Source organism: Mirounga leonina, unplaced genomic scaffold (genome assembly GCF_011800145.1).
Source record: "Mirounga leonina isolate KUSES-001 unplaced genomic scaffold, KU_Mleo_1.0 Mir_53, whole genome shotgun sequence".
Lineage (NCBI taxonomy): Eukaryota > Metazoa > Chordata > Mammalia > Carnivora > Phocidae > Mirounga > Mirounga leonina.
Genome location: NW_023270807.1, coordinates 82,757,834 through 82,782,717, shown reverse-complemented (window position 1 = coordinate 82,782,717; position 24,884 = coordinate 82,757,834). Strand labels below are relative to the sequence as shown.

The window sequence follows — 24,884 nt, the reverse complement described above, 5'->3', positions numbered from 1 at the left end:
TACTACAGAACTGAATAATTCTGATGGGAGAGGAGTTGTATACAAAACACTCTGAAAGTGTTGGGGGCACAGGTCTTTTGCTCGGCACTGGGCTGTGACTCCCAGGAAGCACTCCCTGGGCTTTTCTTGGGAGAAAGGCTAGCTCATTGCTGGCACAAACAGGGCAAAGCACAGGACTGGCAGAGTCAAACACTGACTGAGGGTTCCCCATGTGCCAAAATCTGAAAGCAGCCCCTGGGAACTAGTACAAAGCTACTGGCAGGCAAAAGGGCCTTTCCTCTGCAAGAACTCACAATGCAAACAGACATGCAGGGCAACCACAGACTAAAGGAATTATCCAAGGTCTATTAGTACAAGAGCACTGATAATATTAGTAATATGCATTATGAAAGTCAAATTTAAAAACATTTCCAGAAGAAAGATACCAAACCCTGGGCTTGCTAAGACAATCTTTTCCCTTTTACCAGAGCCCATGCTCTTCTGTATGGGGGTATGTATTGCAGAATGTGATTGATCAAGAAAAGGTGAAGAAGGTGCTATACTAGGAAAAGGGGGACCCACCCCCAAAACAAGTAAATTTCCATCTACAAGTTGGAAGCTGGTGCCAGTCAAAAGATGCGGTGATGGTTAAATGTGTAAGTGAAGGACTGGTTCTGGAGCCTCGGGGCATAGAGAGAGACAGAGCGCCTGGCAATTCTTAAAAACATTTCACTGACTGTATGCAGGCCTTTATCTTAGAGCATGAGTATCACTCTCCTTCCCAACCCCAAGCCAGAACTCGTATATTGCTGTGTCCCGATGGGAACGGATTTCTTCCCTCAGCAGGCCAAGGCCCCAGCGAGTGAAGGAGGGAACAGGCCACGCTTCAACACGAATGCCAGTAGCATCCTTTGGAGACCATTTCGGGACGTCCTAACTGAAAATCCATGTTTCTAATTTAAGTAGGAGACAATAATTACTCATACAGCCAGGGAGAATTTCAAATCCCTGCCTATTTGCAGTGCTGTCTAAAAACAAGCAAGTCATCCTTCAAACTTGACCAAACTACGACTGGAATGAGAACTCGGTCGTCCCCGAAGGGTGCGCTCCCGGCACTCAGCGCTTACGTGTGGCGCACAGATGGCTTCTGGCTCGTTCTGTGTAATCCGATCATCCTGCACGCCTGTGTCTCACACTTCGTCTCCGGGAGTAATTGAAAAGCTCACCGCGGCAAGTGTCTCTTCTTCCAGATGTCGTCAGTAGGAAGAGCGTGTCCTTCGCCACCTCTCTGACAGAGGATGCGGCCATGGCTCTCCAGACCAGAGTCGCTCCGAGCAAGGTAAGGAGGAATGACTTCTTTGCATTGGCTTTCAGTTACTGCCTCGCACTTGTGTAAGCAAATCTGTTCTGTAAATGGCCTCTCGGTCAGTAGGCAACTTGTTTCACTTTTGGCTGGGAGCTAATGCAGAGAACGTTCTGCAGTACTCCTTGCGCCCGCGGTGAGGGTGGCAGTCTAGAGACACCCGTGCCCAAGAAAAGATTCTAAAGCGTCCAGATAATGGTCATTTAGGAGACGCTCTCACTCACAGGCAAACCTAGTATTAACACCTGCACCTCTGCTCTGGGGTTCTGAACTCATGACAGTTCGTCCTTCCTCTTTTGGGGGCAGGGGATGGCTTTAATTTTTCCAACTTCTAAAAGACGTGCAAGATTTTAAAGGAAAAGTATTGGAACACTTTAAGCTGGTCGTTTGTTAGTTTCTTTTTCCCTTGAGGCTAGTGTTAATAGTTATGTTTTATTTCAGTATAAAAATACCCCTTAAAAAAAAAAAATCAAAGCACCTAAAACAAGGAAGTATGCAAAGCCTCAAAGCAGCTGTGTAAATTCACACAGGCTTTGGGCCTATAAAGATCTAGCCTTAAGGGAATGACACTCTGGCAAGTCAGATTTTTACTTAAAAATTAAATTATGTTTTATGAATTAGTGCTCCATTCGCTTTAATAAAATATCAGCACTGTGCATGTTTCCTCGAGATTTTTCTGCTCACTGCCATCATCACAACATACATCATCAGTTAGAAATGTTAAGTATGGCAACAGCTAAGAAAAATTTTCTAGGTCAGTGAAAACATTATTTCAGGGAAAATATTTTTTAAAAACTTATTTTTAAGAGCTTTTAAACTATTCATAATTTATATATAGTTTGGGGATTGAAGGAGCAATAATAACTTTTACTGGAGAGAAAAAAATTTAAAGGTAATATCCTTTTCCTTAAGTAGCTTACATAAAGAATGGGGACTCTATATTTAGTTTGGGCTTACACACACACACACACACACACACACTCTCTCTCTCTCTCCTTCTAGTGTAAATATTCAGGTAATTGCTGTAGGTCTTCACTTTTTTAGAATCCCAGGGCTTGGGCGCCTGGGTGGCTCAGTCGTTAAGCGTCTGCCTTCGGCTCAGGTCATGATCCCAGGGTCCTGGGATTGAGCCCCACGTCGGGCTTCCTGCTCAGCAACGAAGCCTGCTTCTCCCTCTCCCACTCCCCCTGCTTGTGTTCCTGCTCTCGCTATCTCTCTGTCAAATAAATAAATAAAATCTTTAAAAAAAGAAAAGAATCCCAGAGCTTTTTGTGTAGAATCACAACCATAGAACATTAGGCCAATAGTGAATACGTTCAAAATAGGTGAGTTGTTGAAAATCTGGTCTCATGATACATCCGTGTAAGTTATGAGTTAACTTTCCTTAAGTCCTTTTTCATTGTCAATATCATCATCACAGAAACTGTTCAGATGCTCATAAATTAATAGTAATAGCAAACGTGACCTTTATCCAAAGAGAATTCCAAGGCTTAACAAACATGTATTGAGTGTATGCAATGTGCCAGGCATTGGGCTAATTAAATCCCCCCTGTCTCTATACTTTAAATGAGAGAAAAGCTGACTCAAGGGAAAGAGCCATGGCCAAAGGCCATTTAATTAATTTGCTGCTGGGGAAATAGCACAGGAACTGGGAAGAAAGCCCAGGTATGAGGACTGCTAAACTGTTGTTCAGAATACAATGTATTGTTGTTCAGAACTCCAGTAGGATGCACATTTCATAACTACATTGAACTAATGCAAAGTTACAATTGTAAAACAAATGTTGAATTTAAAAAATCACAAAGACACACTGCAGTCCTGCATGTGGTTGTTGCCATGAACTAGAGAATTTCATCCATACAGACACTTTTGGAAGGAACCACTATCAGAAGGCTGGATTGTGCACTGTGGTCCTACAAGTGAGAGAGCCATATTTCATGATTTCTCTGGAGTTGCCCAAAGAACTACAAAGTAAGCTTTCACATGGGGAGTAATAGGGCAAGTTATTATCTGTTGAGTACATAAAGTACTTAATGCTAGGGGTTTTACACATGTTCTGAATACAAAACCCCCATGAGATTTTACCTCTATTTTTATAGATGAGTAAAACAAAACACAGAATAATTGACCAAGGTCATAGACTTGCCAGTGAGAAACTGGGAAAGAAACCCTAGTGTATCTGACCCTGGAGTCTACCTGTTTTACAAATAGACTATGGTTCATACTGAAGTGAAATTTTATTATTATTTTTACTTCTCTTCACTCATCATTATTCAAAATATATTTATTGCCTGCTTATCAAGAACTAAGCAATAGTTTCGAGGCTGGAGAATTAAACATGATTAAATCCATGTCTCTCTCTTTGAAAGGGAAACCTCTATAGATAGGTATGCTACAAATAATGTCATCAGACGTGTAAGAAATATGCACAATGCTATGGGGGCTGAAGAAATAAGAAAGGATTGATTCTGTCCTACAGTAGGGGATGGAGTGGTGATATGATATATGAGCTAGACCTTGAAGAATATACATATATTTGCTCTGTAGTGAAGGGTAATGGGAGCATTCTGCTCTGCAAAATCACATAAAGGTTTCCAGTTTTCGTAGAATAGAGAAAGTTATTATAAAAGGACTAGACCCAGAATTCCCATAGAGGAATTCTATAACTCCAAAGATCATATACTCCTAATGCTACTTAAATTATTTCTGAGTATAGAAAAAAAAAGGCACAGATACTTTTATGAAACAAAAATTACATTGTCATCTAAACCTTATGAATATAGTACAAAAAATAAACTACAGCTCAATCTTACTTAGGACTATAAAAGTAAAAATCTAAAATAACATACATTATGAACAAGTAATGTTTATTCCAAAAATGTAAGGGTGGTTCAATATCAGATAATCCACTCACATAATTTACCATGTTTGTAAATCTAAGTAGAAAATTGTAGAATCATCTTCATAGATGCTGAAATGGCCTTCGACAAAGGTTAACAACCATTCCTGATTAACACTGAATAAAATAGGAAATGATTATTTCTTCTTTGGTAATAATATATATCTATAACAACATACACACAAACACACACATTGCAGTCCTAAAGCCAGTATATTTCTTGATGGAGGATGTTAGAAGCATTCACAGTAAGGCCAAGAACGAGGCAAAGATACTAACTCCACTACAAAATAAATTATTATTTTTTAAATATTTTTTATTTAAATTCAATTAATTAACATATAATGTATTATTGGTTTCAGAGGTACAGGCCTGTGATGACAGGTGCTCATTATATCACATGCTCTCCTTAATGTCCATCACCCAGTTACCCCCTCCCCTGACCCCCCTCCCCTCCAGCAACCCTCAGTTTGTTTTGTATGATTCAGAGTCTCTTATGGTTTAGAGGTACTAGCCAATGCAATCAGATTATAATAAACAATGGAGCCATAAGAATTGGAATAGAAGAAGTGAAACTATATTTACAGATGATATTGTAGTGTATTTGGGCAATCCAAGAGAATCAATAAAAACACTAACATAATGAAAAATGATTCTGTAAAGTGACGGAATGTTAAATTAAAAACAAAAACCAGAAGTCTTTATGTACATAAACAATAGCTAGTTAGATGATACCACAAGATAAATCTTCTGTTCCACTAGTAGCAAAAGCAGGATTTATTTAAGAATAAACTTAGCAGGAAGTGTGTTAAAGGTGTGTGAGGAAAAATTAAAATACCTTTGAAAGATACAAAAGTAAATTTGAATAAATTTGGGGATCTTGTTTATTTTGTTTTTTGGATAGCAGGAGTAAACATTATAAAGCTATCATTTATTCGCATCTTAATAATAAATTTAATATTATCCCAATAAAAATAGCATAAAGTTGTTTTTCGGAGCTATTCAAGTAGATTTTGAAGTTTATTTGGAAGCAAACATAAACATAAAACATAGCTACAATATCCTGGGGCGCCTGGGTGGCTCAGTTGGTTGGGCGACTGCCAATGGCTCAGGTCATGATCCTGGGGTTCTGGGATCGAGCCCCGCATAGGGCTCCTTGCTCCTCGGGGAGCCTGTGTCTCCCTCTGCCTGCCGCCCCCCCGCTTGTGCTCTCTCTCTCTCTGTCAAATAAATAAATAAAATCTTAAAAAAAAAAAAAAAAGAGAGTGAGCTTTTCTGTTCCCTTCAACTAGAAAAGGAGCCTAATGAACATATTGAAATTTGAAATACAATTTAGAGTACTAATCCTACAAATAATATTTTTATAGTTTGCAGCATCTGCCATAGCTATAGATACGATGACTAGACTGATGGTCTCTTTAGTTCTTCTAATGGGGGTGGGGAGACTCTGTCCCCCATAGGATTTGAAGTGCACTTCGTTAGACTTGGAATTATCCTTTAAGATAACCTGGGATCCATGCATGGGATTCAGAGGTTCTGTGAAAACATTGAAATTGCACACAACATCCTGTGTATTTGTAAGCATATCTATTTTTCTGCATAGTCCATAGTTTACATTAGACATTCCACATAATAATGAGCCCCTAAGGGTTAAAAACACCATTGCCTTATTTTACAGATAAAAACATTACTCAGAGTTACTTGCCTACAATCATACGAGTTGTGATTGCTAGAAACTAGGTCTCTTTCTTTCATTAAAAATTTATAAAATACAGAAAAAAGGGGGAGAAATTACCAATGATTTCACCAGGTAAAGACAGACAACTTTAAGAATTTTCTACTTCCTACCAGAAATATGTATTTAGGCTCAGAATCACACTTTTGAAAACTACGTATTGATATATTGCTTCCTCTTAGACTTGTACTAAATTCTACTCACACCAGCAGTCTAGAATAATGTCTATTATATTCACCAGAACAAGTGATTCTTTAAAAAAAAAAAAAATCTTGCCTACAGGAGAACAATAGTGTCTTATTGTTTCAGTGTACATTTCCTAATTATCAGTGAAGTAAAAGATTATATTTGTTCATTCCGGTTGGAAATCTATCTCTCATCCTTCTTGCCCATTTTAGTCAGGAATCCAGTTCTCCCAGCTGTTCACCCTCTTCCCATTTAGAAATTCTACCCCAGGAGGAAACTATAGGAGAAACCTATCTTCTGTTTTTCACCTGGACTTGTTCCTACATCCTCAGTAGGCTCTACCCAATATCTACAGAACCCTAATATCCAGATATGGAATGTGAGGAATTTGCACTTTCTACATGCAAGCACTTGGTATTTCTTAAGAATAATAAAAAAAATTTTTTAAGATTTATTTATTTGAAAGAGAGAGAATGAGAGAGAGAGAGCACATGTGAGGGGGGAGGGTCAGAGGGAGAAGCAGACTCCCTGCTGAGCAAGGAGCCTGATGTGGGACTCAATCCTGGGACTCCAGGATCATGACCTGAGCCGAAGGCGGTCGCTTAACCAACTGAGCCACCCAGGCGCCCCAAAATAATAAAATTTGAGAACCACTTACATACAGGTCATGTGAGCTGATTTAAATATGAAGAGTGTGGACCATTATGATTCTTACTAACAGCTCTATGTCATTGTGAAACCAAGGTTCTCTCCCTTCTGTGAAGTAGTTTTGCCCTCATAATCCGAACCACAAAATTTACTTTCTGACTTGGAGTTTATAAACTAGATATAAAATTGCAACTTTTCCATTGATCAGCTTTTGTGAATATCACTTCATTTCTCTGAACCTCTGTTTCTTCATCTGAAAAGAGGTGATTATTATCCTAGCTCAATCTTACTCTTTATTTTGAAGGGTGAGCTCATCTGTAGAGGTATACTTTAGACAGTCATGTAAATATTGGATATATTGATTTGTTCTAATTGTTTACTGTGTGATAACTTTGGGCACGATGTCAACACTTGATAACTATCTGGTGATTGATTACTATCTTATTGTTCAGCAAAGATTGCTCTTATATGAGGTGGTGTTCCGTGTGGCCTGGGCTCTGATCTGTCATAATGGATACTCCTTAACTCCTGTGCAGGCTGAAAATCAGCCATGCTCTCTCAATCCTAAAACTGTAATGAGTCAGTCAATTCATATTCACTGAGAACCTACTGTGTGCCAGGAACCAGACTAGACACTGTGATACATTAGTGAGCATAAAGGACATGCCCCATTCCTCCTCTAGATAAAATGGGGTATCACAGAACAATTAGACCCCATATCTTTTAGCCAATTGCTTGAAGAAATACCATAAAATATGTGGAAGACATCCCTCTGGGGTGTTATGAAATGATACAACAAGAAAAATTTAAAAGGTAAATGAAGAGAAGGATCAAAGGTAGCTATTGGGGCGCCTGGGTGGCTCAGTCGTTAGGCGCCTGCCTTCGGCTCAGGTCATGATCCCAGGGTCCTGGGATCGAGCCCCGCATCGGGCTCCCTGCTCGGCGGGAAGCCTGCTTCTCCCTCTCCCGCTCCCCCTGCTTGTGTTCCCTCTCTCACTGTGTCTCTCTCTGTCAAATAAATAAATAAAATCTTAAAAAAAAAAAAAAAGGTAGCTATTGACTCCAGAAGAATGGAATGAATGTGAGCTTTTCCTTTTTTTTTCCTTAAAGATTTTATTTATTTATTTATTTATTTATTTATTTATTTATTTATTTGAGAGAGAGTGAGTGAGAGGGAGAAAGAATCTGAAGCAGACTCTGCACTGAGCACAGAGCCAGACGTTGGGCTAGATCCCACAGCTGCAAGATCATGACCTAAGCCAGAACCAAGAGTTGGACACTTAACTGACTGAGCCACCCAGGTGCCCCAAGCTTTTCCTTTTTTTAATTAAGCCCAGAGTTAGAAAGTGGAGGAGGGACAGTAAAGTCTCTTCCAGACCAAGAAGGCACTTTGAGACCAACAAACGAAGCAAGCTACTCTATATACCATTTACACAGAGTTTTATTCAGGGTAACTTACTGACAGTGGGGATCAGGTAGATAATGATCCAGGTGCCACACTGCTATTCTCCACCACGTCCAGATCTTAACACATGGATTTTATAGAGCAAAGGGCAGTTATCTAAAGTGGCGCCATTTGTGCATCAGCGGGGAGATCCGAAAAAGCCTTCCTGCATTCTGGTCAGAGCATAGGTCAACCTCCATGGGGCCGGGAACACACAGCCCCGAGGGTGGTCATTGTGTGGGCATGAACAAGATGGAGAGCCAAAGATGGAGTCAGTATTGTCAGCTGACACCAGCTGACTAGTGTAGGACTGGTGTCCTACACCAGTCAAACCAGTTTGGAAACTGGCAGGAGAGTTGAATGAGTTATGCAGCTGGGCGCTCAGACGCCACGAAATCTCTGAAACCTGGGAGACACCACCTGCCGATAGTAGTTCTGGTTTGGGCGATTCTGAGACCCCAAACTAAAAGAATTTTATTCTTTTTTAGTAGGTGTAGTCCTTTCTTAATTTCAACTCATTAAAAAAAAATGCTTTGTGTTTAGGGCAGTGAAAGGAGAGCTGACATCACAATATTTTGCATCAAAAAAGATGACAGTGTAAAACAACTTTTAGCAGACAGTGTTTTTGAAAGCAACTTGTAAAGTATTTACCAGATCCTACATTTGCACATTTTGCAGACTTGGGCATATATATTCTACTCTCAAAATAGTTTTGTTATTATGCACAAATAAAACAACATGGGAGCTTTTTAATAAAGAAATTGCATTTCTAATGATCTGTATTTGCATATGATAAATCTCCAGTCATTATCACACTCTAAAATATTAACATCATCAAATATCCAGTTGGGTTCAAATAGCAAAATGTCATTTTTTTTTACACTTTGTTTGGTTCAGGACCCAAATATGTTTTTTGAAGGAGTAATAAAAATTTTGGCAGTTGCTAAATATCTAGACTTCTACAAATTCTGATTCTTATGTATTAGTTTTTCCTAAAGTACAATAATAATCGTATCATAAAGAAGTTATATATTCAGTCATTTGGGTAGCATTATTAAGTATCTTTCTTTTGGTAATTGAATACAATTTTTTTTTCTGTCTCTGCCACTAAATAAAGGTATGACCTTGGGCCATTCACTCAACCTAGTCAAGAAATCAGTTTCCATCATTGTTTTCCACCATTCCATTCATTTCCATGAATTGACTAGTCAACATTCTTTTATCGAGAGCCTAGCAGGTGGGAGGCAGGACAGCACATGACAAAGAAGAGCTTTGACATCCTGCAGCTCTGGACTGGAGCCCTGCCACATACAGGCCATTGAGCTAAGTTTAACCTCTCTTGCCTCAGTTTCCAAATCTGTGAAATGCAGAGAATAGTTACCCATACCCAGAAAGTTTTTCATGTGTGCACATAATGATGGGGTATGGGGAAAGGTGGATAAATTGAGAAATTATGGTTATAGTGCTTGACACATAGTAATCCAACAATAAATAGTAAATAGAGTTAGACTGTCAACCGTTTGGGACAGGGTTGAGGGGATGAGGCCAGAAGGAAAGGCAATGGCAATGGTTCGAACTACCTCGTCTAATGAAATGGCCCTTAGCCACACATGGCTACTGAGCACTTGAAAGGTGGCTAGTCCAAATTGAGATGTGTTGTAAGTAAGTACTCTAGGTTTCTAAGATGGAGTATGAACAAAACCCATAAAATATCTCATTAATAATTTTTAATCTTTAGTATGCATTGAAATTATAATATGTTGGATATACTGGGCTAAATAAAATATGTTATTAAAACAGCACTATGTACACTCCCCAACCAGAGCTCCCTGTATTGTAGCTATCTGTTTATTCATCATTCTTGTGTTTAGCTCAGTGGTCCTCAAAGTGTGGTCATAGAAACAGAAGACCCAGCATCCCCCTGGGATCTTGTCAGAAACACAAATTTCTGGGTCCCACCTCAGACCTACTGAATCAGAAACTCTGGGACTGCGGCCCAGAAATCTGTATTTTAACAGGCCCTCAAGGTGAGTCTGATACTTATCCATTTGAGAAACACTGCTACACTGAGTTTCTGGGCTTGGGACCACATCCAGTTCACTCTGCATTGCCACTCAGCCCAGTGATTATTTGTCAAATGAAAAAAATGGATGAATGAATCCTGATGACTGTGGGGCCATAGGAGGATATCCAGCAGGGGAATGTCATGGTCTGATTACCTTTTAGAAAGTTACTTTTGCAAGCTGTGTAGAGTATAGATTATAGGAAGAAGTTACTAGAGGCAACTGAATTTGCCTATTGGAAAATTATTATTTGAAAAATCTAAATATATTATTCAGGTGGAAAAACAGGTAATTATTTTCAAAAATTATGCCTTGCTTTTCAAAGTATTTCTTTTAAAATAACTTTAAAATGTGTAATTCTATTTATATATAGTGTTTTGTAAATTTGGGGGGAAAGTAGACATACCTATATGTAAAATTTGTCAATAAATATGTTCTCCCACGAATTATGATTTCATTTTTTTAAAGAATAGCTACAAATGTCTTACACATATTAGTATTTGTGTGTTTTCTAAGGATGTATCACAATCCTGTTTAGATTATAAAAGTGAAATTTTATAGCAAGTGAATATATTTAAAATTATTTAAATTTTAATATTAACATAGAAATAAAAATAATTTCATGTTTGACTGTATATTAGTATAGAGACTATATATTATTTATCTTATTTTAGATTGAATTGAAATGAAGCAGTCATCTAGAAATATTTCAACTAGAGGCTATTAATGCTCAAATTAAAAGAAAAACAAATTGATATTGATATATAGAATAAAGAGTAAAGCAATCCCAAAGACACATGACCCTTAGGAAAATTTTAAGGCTGCAGAAGCACCAATGTTGTTCCCTATCACATACTCATCTTCCATCAGCAGATTCTTTTATCCCCACAGTTGGGAAGAAATTCAACCAACTTAAATGTGGGCACAATAGTTGGACCTTCAACTCAGGTAAAACTTTCACATATTCTCTTGACCTCTAAATAATCTTCTCTACAAATCAATGTTTCCATATTGGTTCCACCACTTGGAAGACACTGTGAGTTGTCTACCTTGTAGTAGACCCTGCTCCCCTTTTTCCTTCCTTGCTAATAATTGCTAATAATTCTTATTTTATAGCAGTAGGTGCCGAGCCCTGGGAGCAGCGTCCCAATGTTCTAAACCCATCATGGTAGACCCCTTTACTCTTTGTCTGCAGTTGTTCAGGAAGTGAGGACATGACCCCAAGTGATGGTCAATGAGACATATTGGGACATCTGATGAGGGTTTCTGGGAAGTTTTTATTCTCTAGTAAGAGAAAGAGAGCTGTGAGAAGGTCTCATCCTTTTATTTCTTCTCTTAAAAAGGATTGTGTCAGCCATCATGAAACGACAAGGCTATCCAGGTCTTAAAGAAATATTGAGGTGTTAAGGGTACAAACTTGCAGCTAGTAGTAAGTCCTAGATATCGAATGCACAGGATAGAGAATATAGACAACAATATCGTATTATAATCATCAAACTTGCTAACAGACTAGATCTTAATTGTTCCAACCGCAAAAAAGAAATAATTATGAGACAGGATGAAGTGCTAACTATCACTACAATGGCACTCATATTATAGTATATAAATGTATCAAATCAACATGTTGTACATCTTAAATTTACACAAATTATATGTCAAATATACTTCAACTAAAAATAATAAAATAAAATAAATGAATAAATAAAAGAATGAGGCTAGGAAGAGACTAAGGGTCATGAGGGAGGGGCGATTATGCAACCTGGAGTGGGAGATCCTGAAGGGCAAAGGGGGGATGAGAATGATGGGTAGAGGGAGAAGAGACTTGGCAAAGGGGAGACTACAGACAAAGAGTAGGAGGGGCTAGGGATGGGATGGGTGTGGGCAGGGTGGGGGCCTGGGATTCTGAAGGTGCTAGAACCCTTTAGTGCTGATTTCCTCCGGTTCTCTTAGGCCAGACAATCCACCCATTTTTAGATAGTTGAAAGAAGTAAGTTCTTGGTAAGTCTGTAAACTTGGTCCATTCATCCAAATGGTTGTGGTGTGCTCTATGCTCTCTTCTCTTCTTGCATCTAGTGGGAGGCTCTTCTGTACCCAGGCCAATTAAAAGATTTGGTAAATTTGGTGAATTGGTCATTCAGAGAAAATGAATAATGCTGAAGTGTTAAAGTGTTGACCAAACAAGAAGACTTTTAAAAAGATAGAAAGGGAAAAGAATAAACTGGGAAATTTCCATGTGAAATGCTGACATTTTTATTATATTCATAAGAATATATTTCAAAAGATGAATAGTGAGGTTCAGACATTTTCAATTGTTTATTGGCTTTTTAAATGTTTATTCATGTGAACCGCCTATTTATATACTTTGTCCATTTTTCTCTTGGTTTGTTTGTCTTTTTTTATTTGTATATGCTTATGTATTGTGGATATCAATCCTTTGCTCATAATATATATTGCAAATATTTTCTCCCATTTTACTTCTTGGCATTTAAGCCTTTAATCCATTTCAAGTTTATTTTGGTGTCTGGTACAAGACTGGAATCTAATGGGATTTTTCTGTCTAGAAGTTAGACAATTTTCACAACACTGTTTGTTGAGTAATCCATCTGGTCCCCATTAATCTGCAGTGCTTCCTTCAAAAGTCTCATTTGTGTCAGAGGCCATTTTAGGACTGTCTATTGTGTTTCAGTCAGTTGCTCTGTAAATTCTTGCACACAGGTTTAGTTATTACTGTCTTATTATGTACTTTTTTGTTCACGCTTTTCAAAATTTCTCAGTTGTTCTCCTATTTTGACTACTATGATAGCTGCGATTTAAGGTCATTTTGTCAAATTAAATTGTAAACTTTTAGCGTGTAGGGAGTGTGTTGTGGTAGATGAAAGATAAGTGATAGGGATTTTTGTACTGCATTAATCCTCGGTGCAAATGTGGACCATGCCAGGCTTTCCAGTCAGAAAAGCTCTCATTGTGGACTTGGAAGTCCTTCCCACCCCCTGGGTCTCCAAGCAAAACAAAGCGAGCCAACACTATTGAGGGCTCATCCATCGTCTTTTGTTTGTCAGGCTTGTTACCAACAACCATGTGAAAAAGCCCAGGCTCTTGGTGCTCACGCCTGTGTTCTCCACAGCGTGTTTTGCAGAATCTTCTTATATGTGTCATCCTCTTCTACACCATGTACTATGCAGTTCTGGGCATGTGCTGCATGATGTTCAAGTAAGTTGCCTTCAAGCAAAATTAAAAAGCTAAGAGTGAATATGAAAGGAGTTTATATTTGATACTTGACATGCCTTTATGGAATAGAGGATGCAATGTTTTAAAAATGGTGTATTTTTGTACCTTTTTAAAGGAAAGACAGCAAATGTGCCATCTTTGAAAATGATCAAAGCAACAATCATGAAATGATGTGGATAGATAGGACCAGACAGGACCGTTCTCTTACTTCTTCGGAAGATGGTGATGGAAAAAAAATGAAGCTCTTACTCCCTGGGCTGATATTGAAGCAGAGCAAATTTGAATTATAAGGGAATTTAGAGAGAATCTATATCAAATTTAAATATTTTCTGATATGTACTTGAAATATCTCTTGGACCCAAGTCAGGAGACCTAACTTCTGGCCCAGGTTCTTACTAACTTTCTGGGAACATCTTAACCAAGCCATAGAGCTTCTCTTAATTGTCCTCATTTGTCAAATGGAAGTAATTGATCAAAAGAGGGTTATTATGAGGACAAAGTAAAATGTGTATTTTCAGTGATATTTCTATGTAAGTGTGAGGCATTTTTTTTTTCAGGTAATTTTTTTGTCTGGCTATGGTTGACTTTTGCCTCTACAAATTTAGGTCGCCAATACATTGATTGCCTTGAAATACATCATGAAGATTTACAAATAATTTCTAAGAAGTCGAGTGTTGATATAATTTAATTTTATTGTGCAAGTGAGGAGTTAGGACCCTTTGATTTCAATATGCAAATTAGTAACCAAAAATAATTATCCCAACTTTTGCAATGGGAAGAATGTTATTCAGCATGCTTGCAGGCAAACCCACTGAGGAAGCATCTGCTGCTCACACACAATCTCAGATGTTCCTGGGACTGGAGATGGTGAGGCCATGCCTGGAGCAGGGAAGAGCTAAGAATCTTCAGGGCTGATTTCAGGGATTTGTAGTTAATGTGAGTCAGAGGAGAGGAATTTTAAGTTCTCGGGCCTTAAAGCTCCAGGAGGCAGCTAACTGATGGACCAGCGGCACACAACTACGAACAGGCACAGTAGAGGGTGTGTATTTATAGACTCAGATTTTACAACAGGAAGAGAGCCGAGAGATTAACCTTTTCAATTTACAAAAAAGACACTGAAGTTCAGCTCCAAATGGAACTGACTTGCCCAAATTCACAGTTTCCCAACACCATCAGGTTTGGAACCTGGGTCTGGTTTATTTCTGTGTGGATGCTCTTGCCACAGGATTAGGTTGCGTTCCCCTCCCACGTTTGATGGAAAGGACTTTCAAGATGACAGCTAAGGGCTAAAACACAATGAAGTCCACTTGGGGGACTTAACTGGACAAATAAGACAATGTGGATAAAAAGATTATTTGGCTGCCAGGCAAGTCAGCCAGCTTCTAAATGTGCCACAATGTGGGAAAAGCTAATGACTTACCATGTGAAAAGCGATAATATTCAAAGCCTTGATGTGCGAAGTTATGAACTGCCTCCCCCGGAGTAAACTATTTTCATTTGCAACATCTTCAGGGTGTATGAGTTGGATGTCCTGGCACCATTTGATTTCAAAACAAACCCCTCATGGCTCAACACAAATAATAAAGGTAATTGGTTTTAATTTCCAACTTTGTCAATTAGTGAGTTAAATGCCTCAAAAAACAAAATAGTTTTTGTTTTATAAAAATTTACAACATATCAGGCCTTCCTCTCAGCCATCTGTATCTTATATCAGACTTCAAAAATTAATGTGGAAAAATGCCATCACAAATTTTAAAGTGGCTATTCGTGAAAGATGGGATAGAATGGAACAGTGGAAAAATTGAATAGAATTATTATATATTATATATATATATTTATTTGGTGATCTTGTAGGTAAATTTTTTGCACATTAAATATTTTTCAAAGATGAGGAAGAAGACTGATTTAATATATTAATGTAGAGAAATTCTCATGAGATATAGCATGGAAAATGAAGATGACAATTGTGTTTGTGTAGTGTAATTATTCATTTTTGTAGAACAGAGTAAAATACATGGTGTCAGTGGTAAGAAATCTGGAGAATTATGCAACAAACTGTTCTCTCCCAGCTGGGATGACAGAGGACTTTCATTTTCTGCTTTGTACATTTCTGCTTAGTTTGATTTTTCTTTCGAAAATAGGAAAAAAAAAAAAAAACATGTTCCAAAGGAAAAGTAATATGTGAGAGTACACTAAGAAAAAATTTATCTCTTTTAAATTCATAATTTTGGTTGAAAAAATAATTATTAATTAATATCTACTACATTCATTAGCCTTATGTATGTTAATAATAACAGTTACTTGTATTGAATATATGTCAAACATACTTGTTTTGGGGGGATTTGTGGTGAGTTCATCTCATCTTTAGAAAAATGAGATTTTAATGTTATTTTCATTATAAAATAATACACATAAATTAATGAAAGCTTATAAAATACCTATAAGTAGGGAGGAGAAAAAGAAGAAATTCAATCACAAACTTACTTTCTAAACATAATTATTCTCAACAGTCTGTTAAATTTCTTCCTACTCTTTTTTTTTTTTTTAATAAATTGGGATTTTTTAAACGTTACAATTCATTAGAAAACCACTGGACATGTTTTTTTTGGAACAAATATGCAAATATACAAAAATTGCCTCAAGCCAGAAAAACCAGATTTTTGAATATGACTTGTACAGGAAACATGGTCAGTCAAAATTACGGAATTCAAATTAAAAAGCTTTAGAACAACCCCCTCAAATGGGTAACCTTGTTTGGTGCTATTATCGACTCAATTTTGGGTAGACAAAGAATATGTTAGGAAAAAGAGACTTTCATTCTAATGAGACACAAGAGGTCCAACATTCTATCTTAACTTTCTCTTTATGTGCTTTCCTATTGAAGATAGAATTAACTTATTTTCTATCAAAACTGTCCACAATTGATAAGGAAATAGTCACAGTAAAGAATTAAGTAAGGGCAGTATGTGTGTTTTTTGGGAGGGTATTTAAAACTCAACGTTACTATTTAATTTTTGCCTTTGGGTTAGTCAATGAAAGATAGGAATGACACAGCTTATTGGAGAGGCTGTGTTTTTACATAGTGGAGATTAGTGAAGATCCCCAGGATGCCTGGCACAGTTTATATCATTCTCTCCTCTCACAAAACACTAACATTGTACAAAGATATCAATAAAACCTTAGCCTATTAGATCTTTAATTTTGGGCTTGAGGAGATAACTGCCATAACTCTTCAAAGTTGTTACTTTGAGAATTTAGACTTTAATCTTGGAGATAAAGTATAAGAGTAATCTCAGAGCCTTGGGCATGTAGTTAAGGTCAAGTTTCTTGTCTGTTTCAATGATTTTTGTCACCCAGGAGAGTAGGTTTAGCAAGGACACTGGAAAGTTTAAGCCTAGTTAAAACATTTTGATTACTAATATCTTTCTTTTGCATAGCAGAAAATAGATTACAAATTGCTTTCATTTTAAATTAAAATCCTCCCAACAATTTCTTGAGGTAGATAAGATAGCACTCCATTTCCCAGTTATAGAGAAAAAAGCAAGACTGACCCAGAGGTTAAAATTGTACTCAAGGTTTTATAACTCCTAAGCTCTGGGCAAGACTATAACACTGGTATCCTGACTTTAAATTTTGTACTACTTCTTTTAAATCATGCTTTCTTTCATATTATAAGCAAAGCATAAGCCTTTTTTTTTTTATCAATATAGGCAAATACAACTTGTTCAAGACTAAAATCAATGTCTCCAAGCAGCTGCAAGTTAACCTATAAAATCTGTCAATGCTGATAAAAGAGGCATCTTTTATTTCGCTAGAATAATCTGGAGGCTCTGAGAGCCACTGACAGAGGTAGAGGTGGACATGTGGTGAGAAGAGGTGGGGTCAGTGTGATACAGCAATGCAGTTCCTTCCACAGCCTCGATTTTAGGGAACAGGACATGCTGAACTGAACTTTGTTCCCATATGATAAAAAAAGGAGTTGGTATGAATTCGCCCTTCAACTTTTTGAAACCCGGTAAGTGAAATTAAACCAAATTGAGGAGGAGAAAGTATAAGGCCTTTCAAAAGAATGGCACTTGGGACTTGCTCACTTGGTTAGTGCCTTGTTCAGCATGAGACAATCACTGGCTTGCTGGTTAATAAATTACCTCTGCATGATATGATATAATGTGATTATTTTACATTTTGCTTTGAAAAATGGAGAGTTTGCCTGTCTAGAGTCATTGACTCCCGAATTTTAAGAACATACTAATCATTTGCTGAGTTTTTGTTTAAAAAGAAATGAAAGGTAATGTTTACAGAAAGTGATATCTTTACAAAGGGACCTTGATGGTATGTCACATGTATTTGTCACATATGTTTGACGGATCTCTCCTTCGAAACCACTATAGTCTTAAAGATCCACATCAAAGACAAGAGGCAAAAGGTTGACCCTTCACACGTTCAAGGCTTTTAGAGATTTGTGGTCCTGACCTGTAAGTAACTAGCTCCTTATACATGTTTGGGGAGACCACTCTGAGACAACGGGGTGGTTTAGAAGAGTGCCTCCATCCACACAAGTCCTTTCATCCATTGTTACCAGTTATGTGTCCCAGATGACTATCTGAACATGCCATTTTATTATAGGTCACGAAGGAACTCATTTCCAAGTAAGGCAATAACTGGGACCAGAGAAATATTATAAGTCATTGAACTCTTACATTTCTTTTTTTCATTTCTGAAAACTCAGAACTGAATTTTTCATTAGTTTTTAATATATCTTAAACAGAGAGTTGCAATCCAATTACAGATCAGCAGGTATTGGTTACAGGGTAACTTTTCCTTATTGTATTTTACTTTTAAAGTGACAAGTACAAAGAATGTGAAACAAATTATATACTGTTATTAGAGACAGAATATGTTAAAAAGTTCTCATCCAAATTTGGAAATTGTTAAGAGATGGGATATTTTGAAAATTCTTACCAAAATTTCTTCGCAGAGTAAGTTGTAATGGTCCTGTTACTAATTGTGTTTCAAAACTGTTAGTTTCTCTAGTTCCAAATAACTATATTCTTCATTCTATTTGCAGTTCTTCTAGTCTCAACACAGGTCACCTACTTTGTTTGCGGATTGCTTTTCATTCTGGTTGTAGAAGAATGGGTCTGGGATTATGCTATTTCAGTCACTATTCTTCATGTTGTCATCACTTCCACTGGTAAGCAAAATAAAATAAACAAAGAAAATATATTAAATCTGAGTTTGTACCTAAATTGCTTCACAAGAGTAAAACTTTGTTATATGCATATTGTCCTCTGATGGCTTAAGCATAAAAACTGATGATGCTAGTTCTCCTTCCCTCCCCTCACTTCTCCTCCCCCACTAAGTTCTTCTACCACTTCCTGGGAGGGGTTTTGATTGGCTACATCTTCTGATTCAAAACTACTGAATGTAGATGTTTCTTACTCTCCTGTCATGTTCAACTTGTCATCAGCTTGTAAAGGGTTTGCCTCCATTCAGAATACTCTTCTTCCAAAACCCTTTCTTGAGGTGGAAATTGAACAAAGGCTAGGAACAGGGCCCTGAGGAAACCCATCCTGGCAGGCTTGCAAACTTCCCCATAATAGTTATTCTACCAAGAATACCACATTCTTAAACTAAGGGGTTCTGTTTCTACCTGTGATCTTTGGAGTCAAAAGAAAATGAATTCAAATTCCAGTTCTACCTTTTTAATTAGGTGTGTAGTCTTAAGGGAAATCACAACATCATACACATTAGTTGCCTCCTCTATGGAGCAGGGAGACCTAAGGACCTTTTGATGAGAATGAGAAATTGTCTGACATAGTGGCTAAGCATATAATAATTACTCAGTAAATGACAGTTTCATCCGTTCTTTCATTCATCCATTCAAAATTTACTCCTCTATTATAACTTTTCTCCTTTCCCATCTTCCATTATTAAAAAAAAAATACTAGTCAAAGAATGGGTGGGAATCAACCACAAGTTATAATACAAAGTTATTATTATTTATTAACAACTTAAACTACTCTTATTTTTTTTTCAGTGCTGTGATCTTTGTCAGTCTCCAATTTAAGAATACACAATTTCCAAAGGAATTGTTACATCCTAGCGTCACTGTTATTAGAGAATGCTAGTATATCAGTCTCCTTGTCTCCAGACACATGCCCTCCCTTAGTAACTTTCAGAACCACTAAACCCCATATCTCAAATTCTCAATTTTACTTTGGGGCTAAGTTTACATGGAAGACAGCCATGGGAGAGTTGCAAAAGGGCTCTGGGTCATAGGGTGGCTGAATCTTCAAGGTTGAGATAAGCAATATGTACCAGACCCAGAAAAGTTACAGGGTAATTGTCTAACACATGGCACATAGAAAATACTTAAGAAAATACTTTAAGTTGAATAGAATTGAGTTCAGGGTGCAGTGGCTCAGAACTCCAGAGAAAGTCAGGTATCAAGGATTCGGGATGGCCTTAGGACCATCTGTTACATAACACTCAAATCAATTCTGTGAGCTGACCCAGGAAACTGACAGTTCATAACATGTTTCCTAGAAGAGGAGTTTCAGGTATCTGACTTAATAAATGACTTTGTAAACTATGATCTAAGTACAGCTTTGGGGCTACCTGATTTCATGAATGTGAATAAAATTTCTCTTTGTCATGTGGATATGATCTGACCAAACAGAAGTATTTCTTCATGTGGAAAAAATAATGCGTATTTTTAAAATGAACAACACCACTTTTTTTTTTCTTTTTCAGTTATGTTGGAGGTCCCCTTGACATCACATTGGTGGGCTGCTTTAGGTATATATGCATGATACCCAAATATATTATACACATATGTTTATGTATCATGTTCAACATAAATACTTATATATAAAGTGGGGTCATCAAAATATTTTTTATGTGGGTCAGGTAATTGGACTAGAAGACTGCTCAAAGGGTTCATCACTCTAAAACTGCATGGAATAAAACACTGGATATATATTTGTGACATATTCTTTTGGTTCTCTTTCAACATGAATGGCATTACTATTTTTATAGTAGCATTATTTCATTTACTTTTTTCTTCCCACAAATGGAACAACTGAATTCATCAATTTTACATCTAGTAAGAAAACTAACCCAGTAAAAGCGGACTTTTCTAAAGCTTTTTCTTTAGCTTAAGCTAGGTATTGACTACAAATATTTTTACATTTCCCCTTTTCAGTAAATTTGGCAATAATTTTTATTTAAGTATTGTCATGCTTAATGATGAGAAATGGAAATGCAGCATTTCACCACATTGTTTTCCCCAAAGCCAAATTATCTGTTTATAGTATCAGTATTATTTATATTACCATTAGCTCCCTTCATTACAGGTTAATTTTCCACTTCCCTTACATATCCGTAAGTCTTAGTGTGTACTCTTTTCTAATATTGTTTGGTTCATACAGAAAACACATGTAGAAAGTACTGATATTTTATTTTGAATGACACTTTTCAAAAATGCATATTTTTAATGAATCAGAAAGAAGATACCTGAAAGATGTGCTATCAGTATAAGTAGAAATGATCTTTTCTCTCTATGAAAAACAACAACTTGGGCGCCTGGGTGGCTCAGTTGGTTAAGCGACTGCCTTCGGCTCAGGTCATGATCCTAGAGTCCCGGGATCGAGTCCCGCATCGGGGCTCCCTGCTTGGCAGGGAGTCTGCTTCTCCCTCTGACCCTCCCCCCTCTCATGCTCTCTCTATCTCATTCTCTCTCAAATGAATAAATAAAATCTTTAAAAAAAAAAAAAAAGAAAGAAAAACAACAACTTATCCCTTGGATTTTCTTCACAATACCACAAAATTTACTAAGCCCTAGGCAATTCAGTCACATAGCCCATGCCACCTCGATGACAAGGAGAGTCAGGGTTGGCATCCTGGAATGGCCAAAAGAATTTGCTAAAATAGTTGGGTCACTATTTCAATTTCAAGAACTAGGGTTGGATTACGCAGAGAACGGTTGCCAAATGATGTTTGAGGTAACTTTCTTTGATTTTTCTTTGAGTTAAAAAACTTAGACACAAAATAATAGTGGCTAAACATCTTGGAAATTCTATCTCATGGTTTCGCACTGGTTGTGCGTCTTTGTGTGAGGAAGTTGTGCGGTCCTGCCAAGCCTCTGATCCACTAAGGGCTCTTACCTCAGGGACTTTTACCTTTCATGAGAGTTACACTGTTATCGTCATACAAGGAATAACAGATTTATGAAAGCCCTGTTAGGCTAGATTAACATTTTAAAACGAACAAGAATCTTGGGCCAATGAAAGAGCTAAAGGCATTTTCATATAACCAAATAGCTCAGGTAGGTAGACTTCTGTTTTCAAAATCTTTTCTACACTAAAAAATATTTTCCAAGTTAGAGGAGAGCATATCTTCCTTTTATAATTAGAGAGAAAATACCTTATAAAATATTTTTAAATAACAACAACACAAGACAAATGGCAGGTCTGAAGAGCTAAAAGAATTGAGAATTGTAAAATCCTTGGCATGTGCTTTGACTCCATTGCCTTTGAATTTCTGAGTTTTAAGAGCTCCTTACTATTAATTTGACAGAACCATGCATCTATTCCCTGAAGGAAGTTTTGAATTTCAACAATTTATCAGCACAGAATATATACCTACTGTCTCTTAGCTGAATCTATAAACTATCCTATTTCAAATGCTGTGTCAGTTTCAGGAACATTATTTTAGTTGTGACAATTGTTCTTATTCATAATCTCACCAATGAATTATTCATTATTGGTAGTTAACCAAAACTTCCCTTTCATTACTTGCAGGATCCGGCTTAATTTCAATGATATGTGGAGGCCAGGCTTTCGCATACTGTTTGTTCAAAGACAACTTTATCTATCCAGATCTGGATGAGTTTTAACAGAACAGCTGAATTAATTCGCCTCAGACTTTCTATATTATTATATACATTGTGTCGCAGCTAAATTGTATTTTTTTGTTCACACCGATATGCAAGGTTGAATTTATTCTAGATACTTTATAACCATAAAAAGAAAACGAGGTGTTAGTGGAGAGCAGAAGAATCCTAGGAAGGTATTCATGAGCAAAATGTTGCCAAACTCATAAAATGCATTGTTTACCAAAGTGTATTTGATAGAACGCTAGTTCTGTAGCATGTGAGTAGTACCACGCAAGGAAAAAAAGTTGCATGTTTAAATATATTTGTGGATTCCTGGGTTTATGTAAAACAGACGTTTATTTTAGGACCTCTCAGAACCTTCAACGTACTACTGTGAACAGGGCATCTCAAAGCAGCAGTACAAATTATGCACCATTTTGCAGCTGTATTTGACCCAGGGACACACTTTAGAATATGCTGATGTATCATGTGGAAAGTATAACATAGGTGAGAGCGGAGTTAAAACTGTTACAAATCTCTATAAGCAGAATTAGATTCTATTACTGTTCCATAGTGTTGTTTCTTGTAAAATTATTGCCTTTTTAAAAATATTAGTGTCCATTTCCTTCCTTAGACTATGTTCTTCTAACATAGTGCTTCTCAAAATTTAGTATGCATTTTGAATCACCTGGAAAACTTGTTACAAGGCAGATTTTGGTTTAGAGGGGCTGGGATGAAGCCAAAGATTCTGTATATCTTTTTTTTTTTGAGATTTATTTATTTATTTTAGAAAGAGAGAGACAGAGCACAGGGCGAGGGGCAGAGGAAAAGGAGAGAATCCTCAAGGCAACTCCTCACTAAGCATGGAGCCCAGTGCGGGGCTGAATCCCATGATGCTGAGATCATGACCTGAGCCAAAACCAAGAGCTGGGCGCGTAACTGACTGAGCCACCCAGGTGCCCCTAAAATTCTGTATATCTAAAAATTCCTGGAAAATGCCTGTCTGGTCCATGAACCACAGTTTGAGTAACAAGGTCTAAGTGGTTGGGACCAGATATTTTTTAAGGTTATATAGCTCTGTACTGCCAGTCCTATGTTTATTCAATAAATGTTTGTTGAATTAGATTAAAACTGAGGCGAGTTACACCTCCATAATTGTCTTAAATATTTACCACTTTTAAATGTAGTTAAAATACCTTTTAATATAAAAGAAGTGCATACCAAGGTTACAACTAAAATATAAATATAGGAAAAAGGATAGGAAAGTAACATTCACCACTTCCCCTCCATCCATATATTCCCACACACAAACATTTTTGGGAAACAATTAGAAACTAAATTAAACCAGCTCTGGAATTTTTTCCTAGATGACTCTTTTTACTCTAAAAATCTCTTTCTTTTGGGGTGCCTGGATGGCTCATTCAGTGGAGCATGTGACTCTTGATCTTGAGGGTGTGGGCTCGAGCCCCATGTTGGGTGTAGGAATTACTTAAAAATAAAATCTTAAAAAAAAAAAATCTATGTTTTCCATAAAGATTTGCATCCAACCACTAAGAAATGTCATGCTAATTATATGTATTTCAGGTAACCTTCCAAAAACTACTTTGTGTCGACCAGTTACTAGTTAGATAATTCAAACTTCTCATGCACATGTAAGTTTGAAAATAATGATACTCTCTTCCTTGCTTCTTTCTCACATGTACTTATTTCCACAAACTTTTGTCTTCCACCCATTATTCTCAATTTTCCCATTACTTTCCTCCAAAATATTTAGTCATGGAAGTAGCAAAATATGTAACTCACTAAATCAGTCAAAGGATTGTAAATTCCTATTATTAATAAAGACTTTGTGTCATCTTTAAAGGAAGGCAGCATAGGACAGCTATGAACAGGTCAGCATTATGATCTTTGATTCTCTAATTAAAACCCCACTGACAGCATACAGAAAAGAGTGTCTTGTTAGATATATAACAAAACTCAATCCTGCTGTATGAAAAATACAAATATCAAACAAATCACTGATGAGAAAGTTTGACCCTATAGAAACTCACACATGGAAGAGATTTACAGAAACATTAAAACTGCCTAAATAAGTTTGATAATTAAAAAAAGATTTGGTTGATTAAGTACTTTTTAATATACTGAGAATTAAGTTACACTAGTAAATTAGAATAACAATTTCTCCAGACTCAGAAGACCATAATATCTTGTCATTCTGTAGTGTAGCTTAATTAGCATGTTTATTTCTAGGATTAGGAATCCATCTGCTCAGGTAATTACTATTGTGTGAATCCTTCTCTTTATTTTTTTTTTTCTCCTGATCACAAGAATAATCTGTGATTTTCTTCTCTTACTCATTAAAGTGATTATCATTATCTATTTGATGACACCACTTGGCACACAAAAATTTAAAATACAATTAGAGTACATATTTTAGCTTAAATATATTGTAAATCAAACA

The 24,884-nt window shown here is 36.9% G+C and overlaps 1 protein-coding gene across 3 annotated transcripts in view; it reads left to right on the top strand.

The window, feature by feature from the left end:
* Positions 1-431: 431 nt before the first annotated feature.
* Positions 432-24,884, top strand: part of TMEM244 (transmembrane protein 244) — a 52,214-nt gene continuing 27,761 nt past the window's right edge. The window contains exons 1-5 of one of the 3 annotated variants that reach the window (XM_034990602.1): positions 432-1,318; positions 15,058-15,131; positions 18,614-18,739; positions 20,302-20,346; positions 22,350-23,142. In XM_034990602.1, the coding sequence (XP_034846493.1) occupies positions 1,278-1,318; positions 15,058-15,131; positions 18,614-18,739; positions 20,302-20,346; positions 22,350-22,444 (381 nt within the window). In that variant the 5' untranslated portion in view covers positions 432-1,277 and the 3' untranslated portion in view covers positions 22,445-23,142. Of the gene's footprint in view, positions 1,319-15,057; positions 15,132-18,613; positions 19,916-20,301; positions 20,347-22,349; positions 23,143-24,884 lie in introns of those variants that run through there. The other 2 variants (XM_034990601.1, XR_004676547.1) reach the window with 2 other exon arrangements.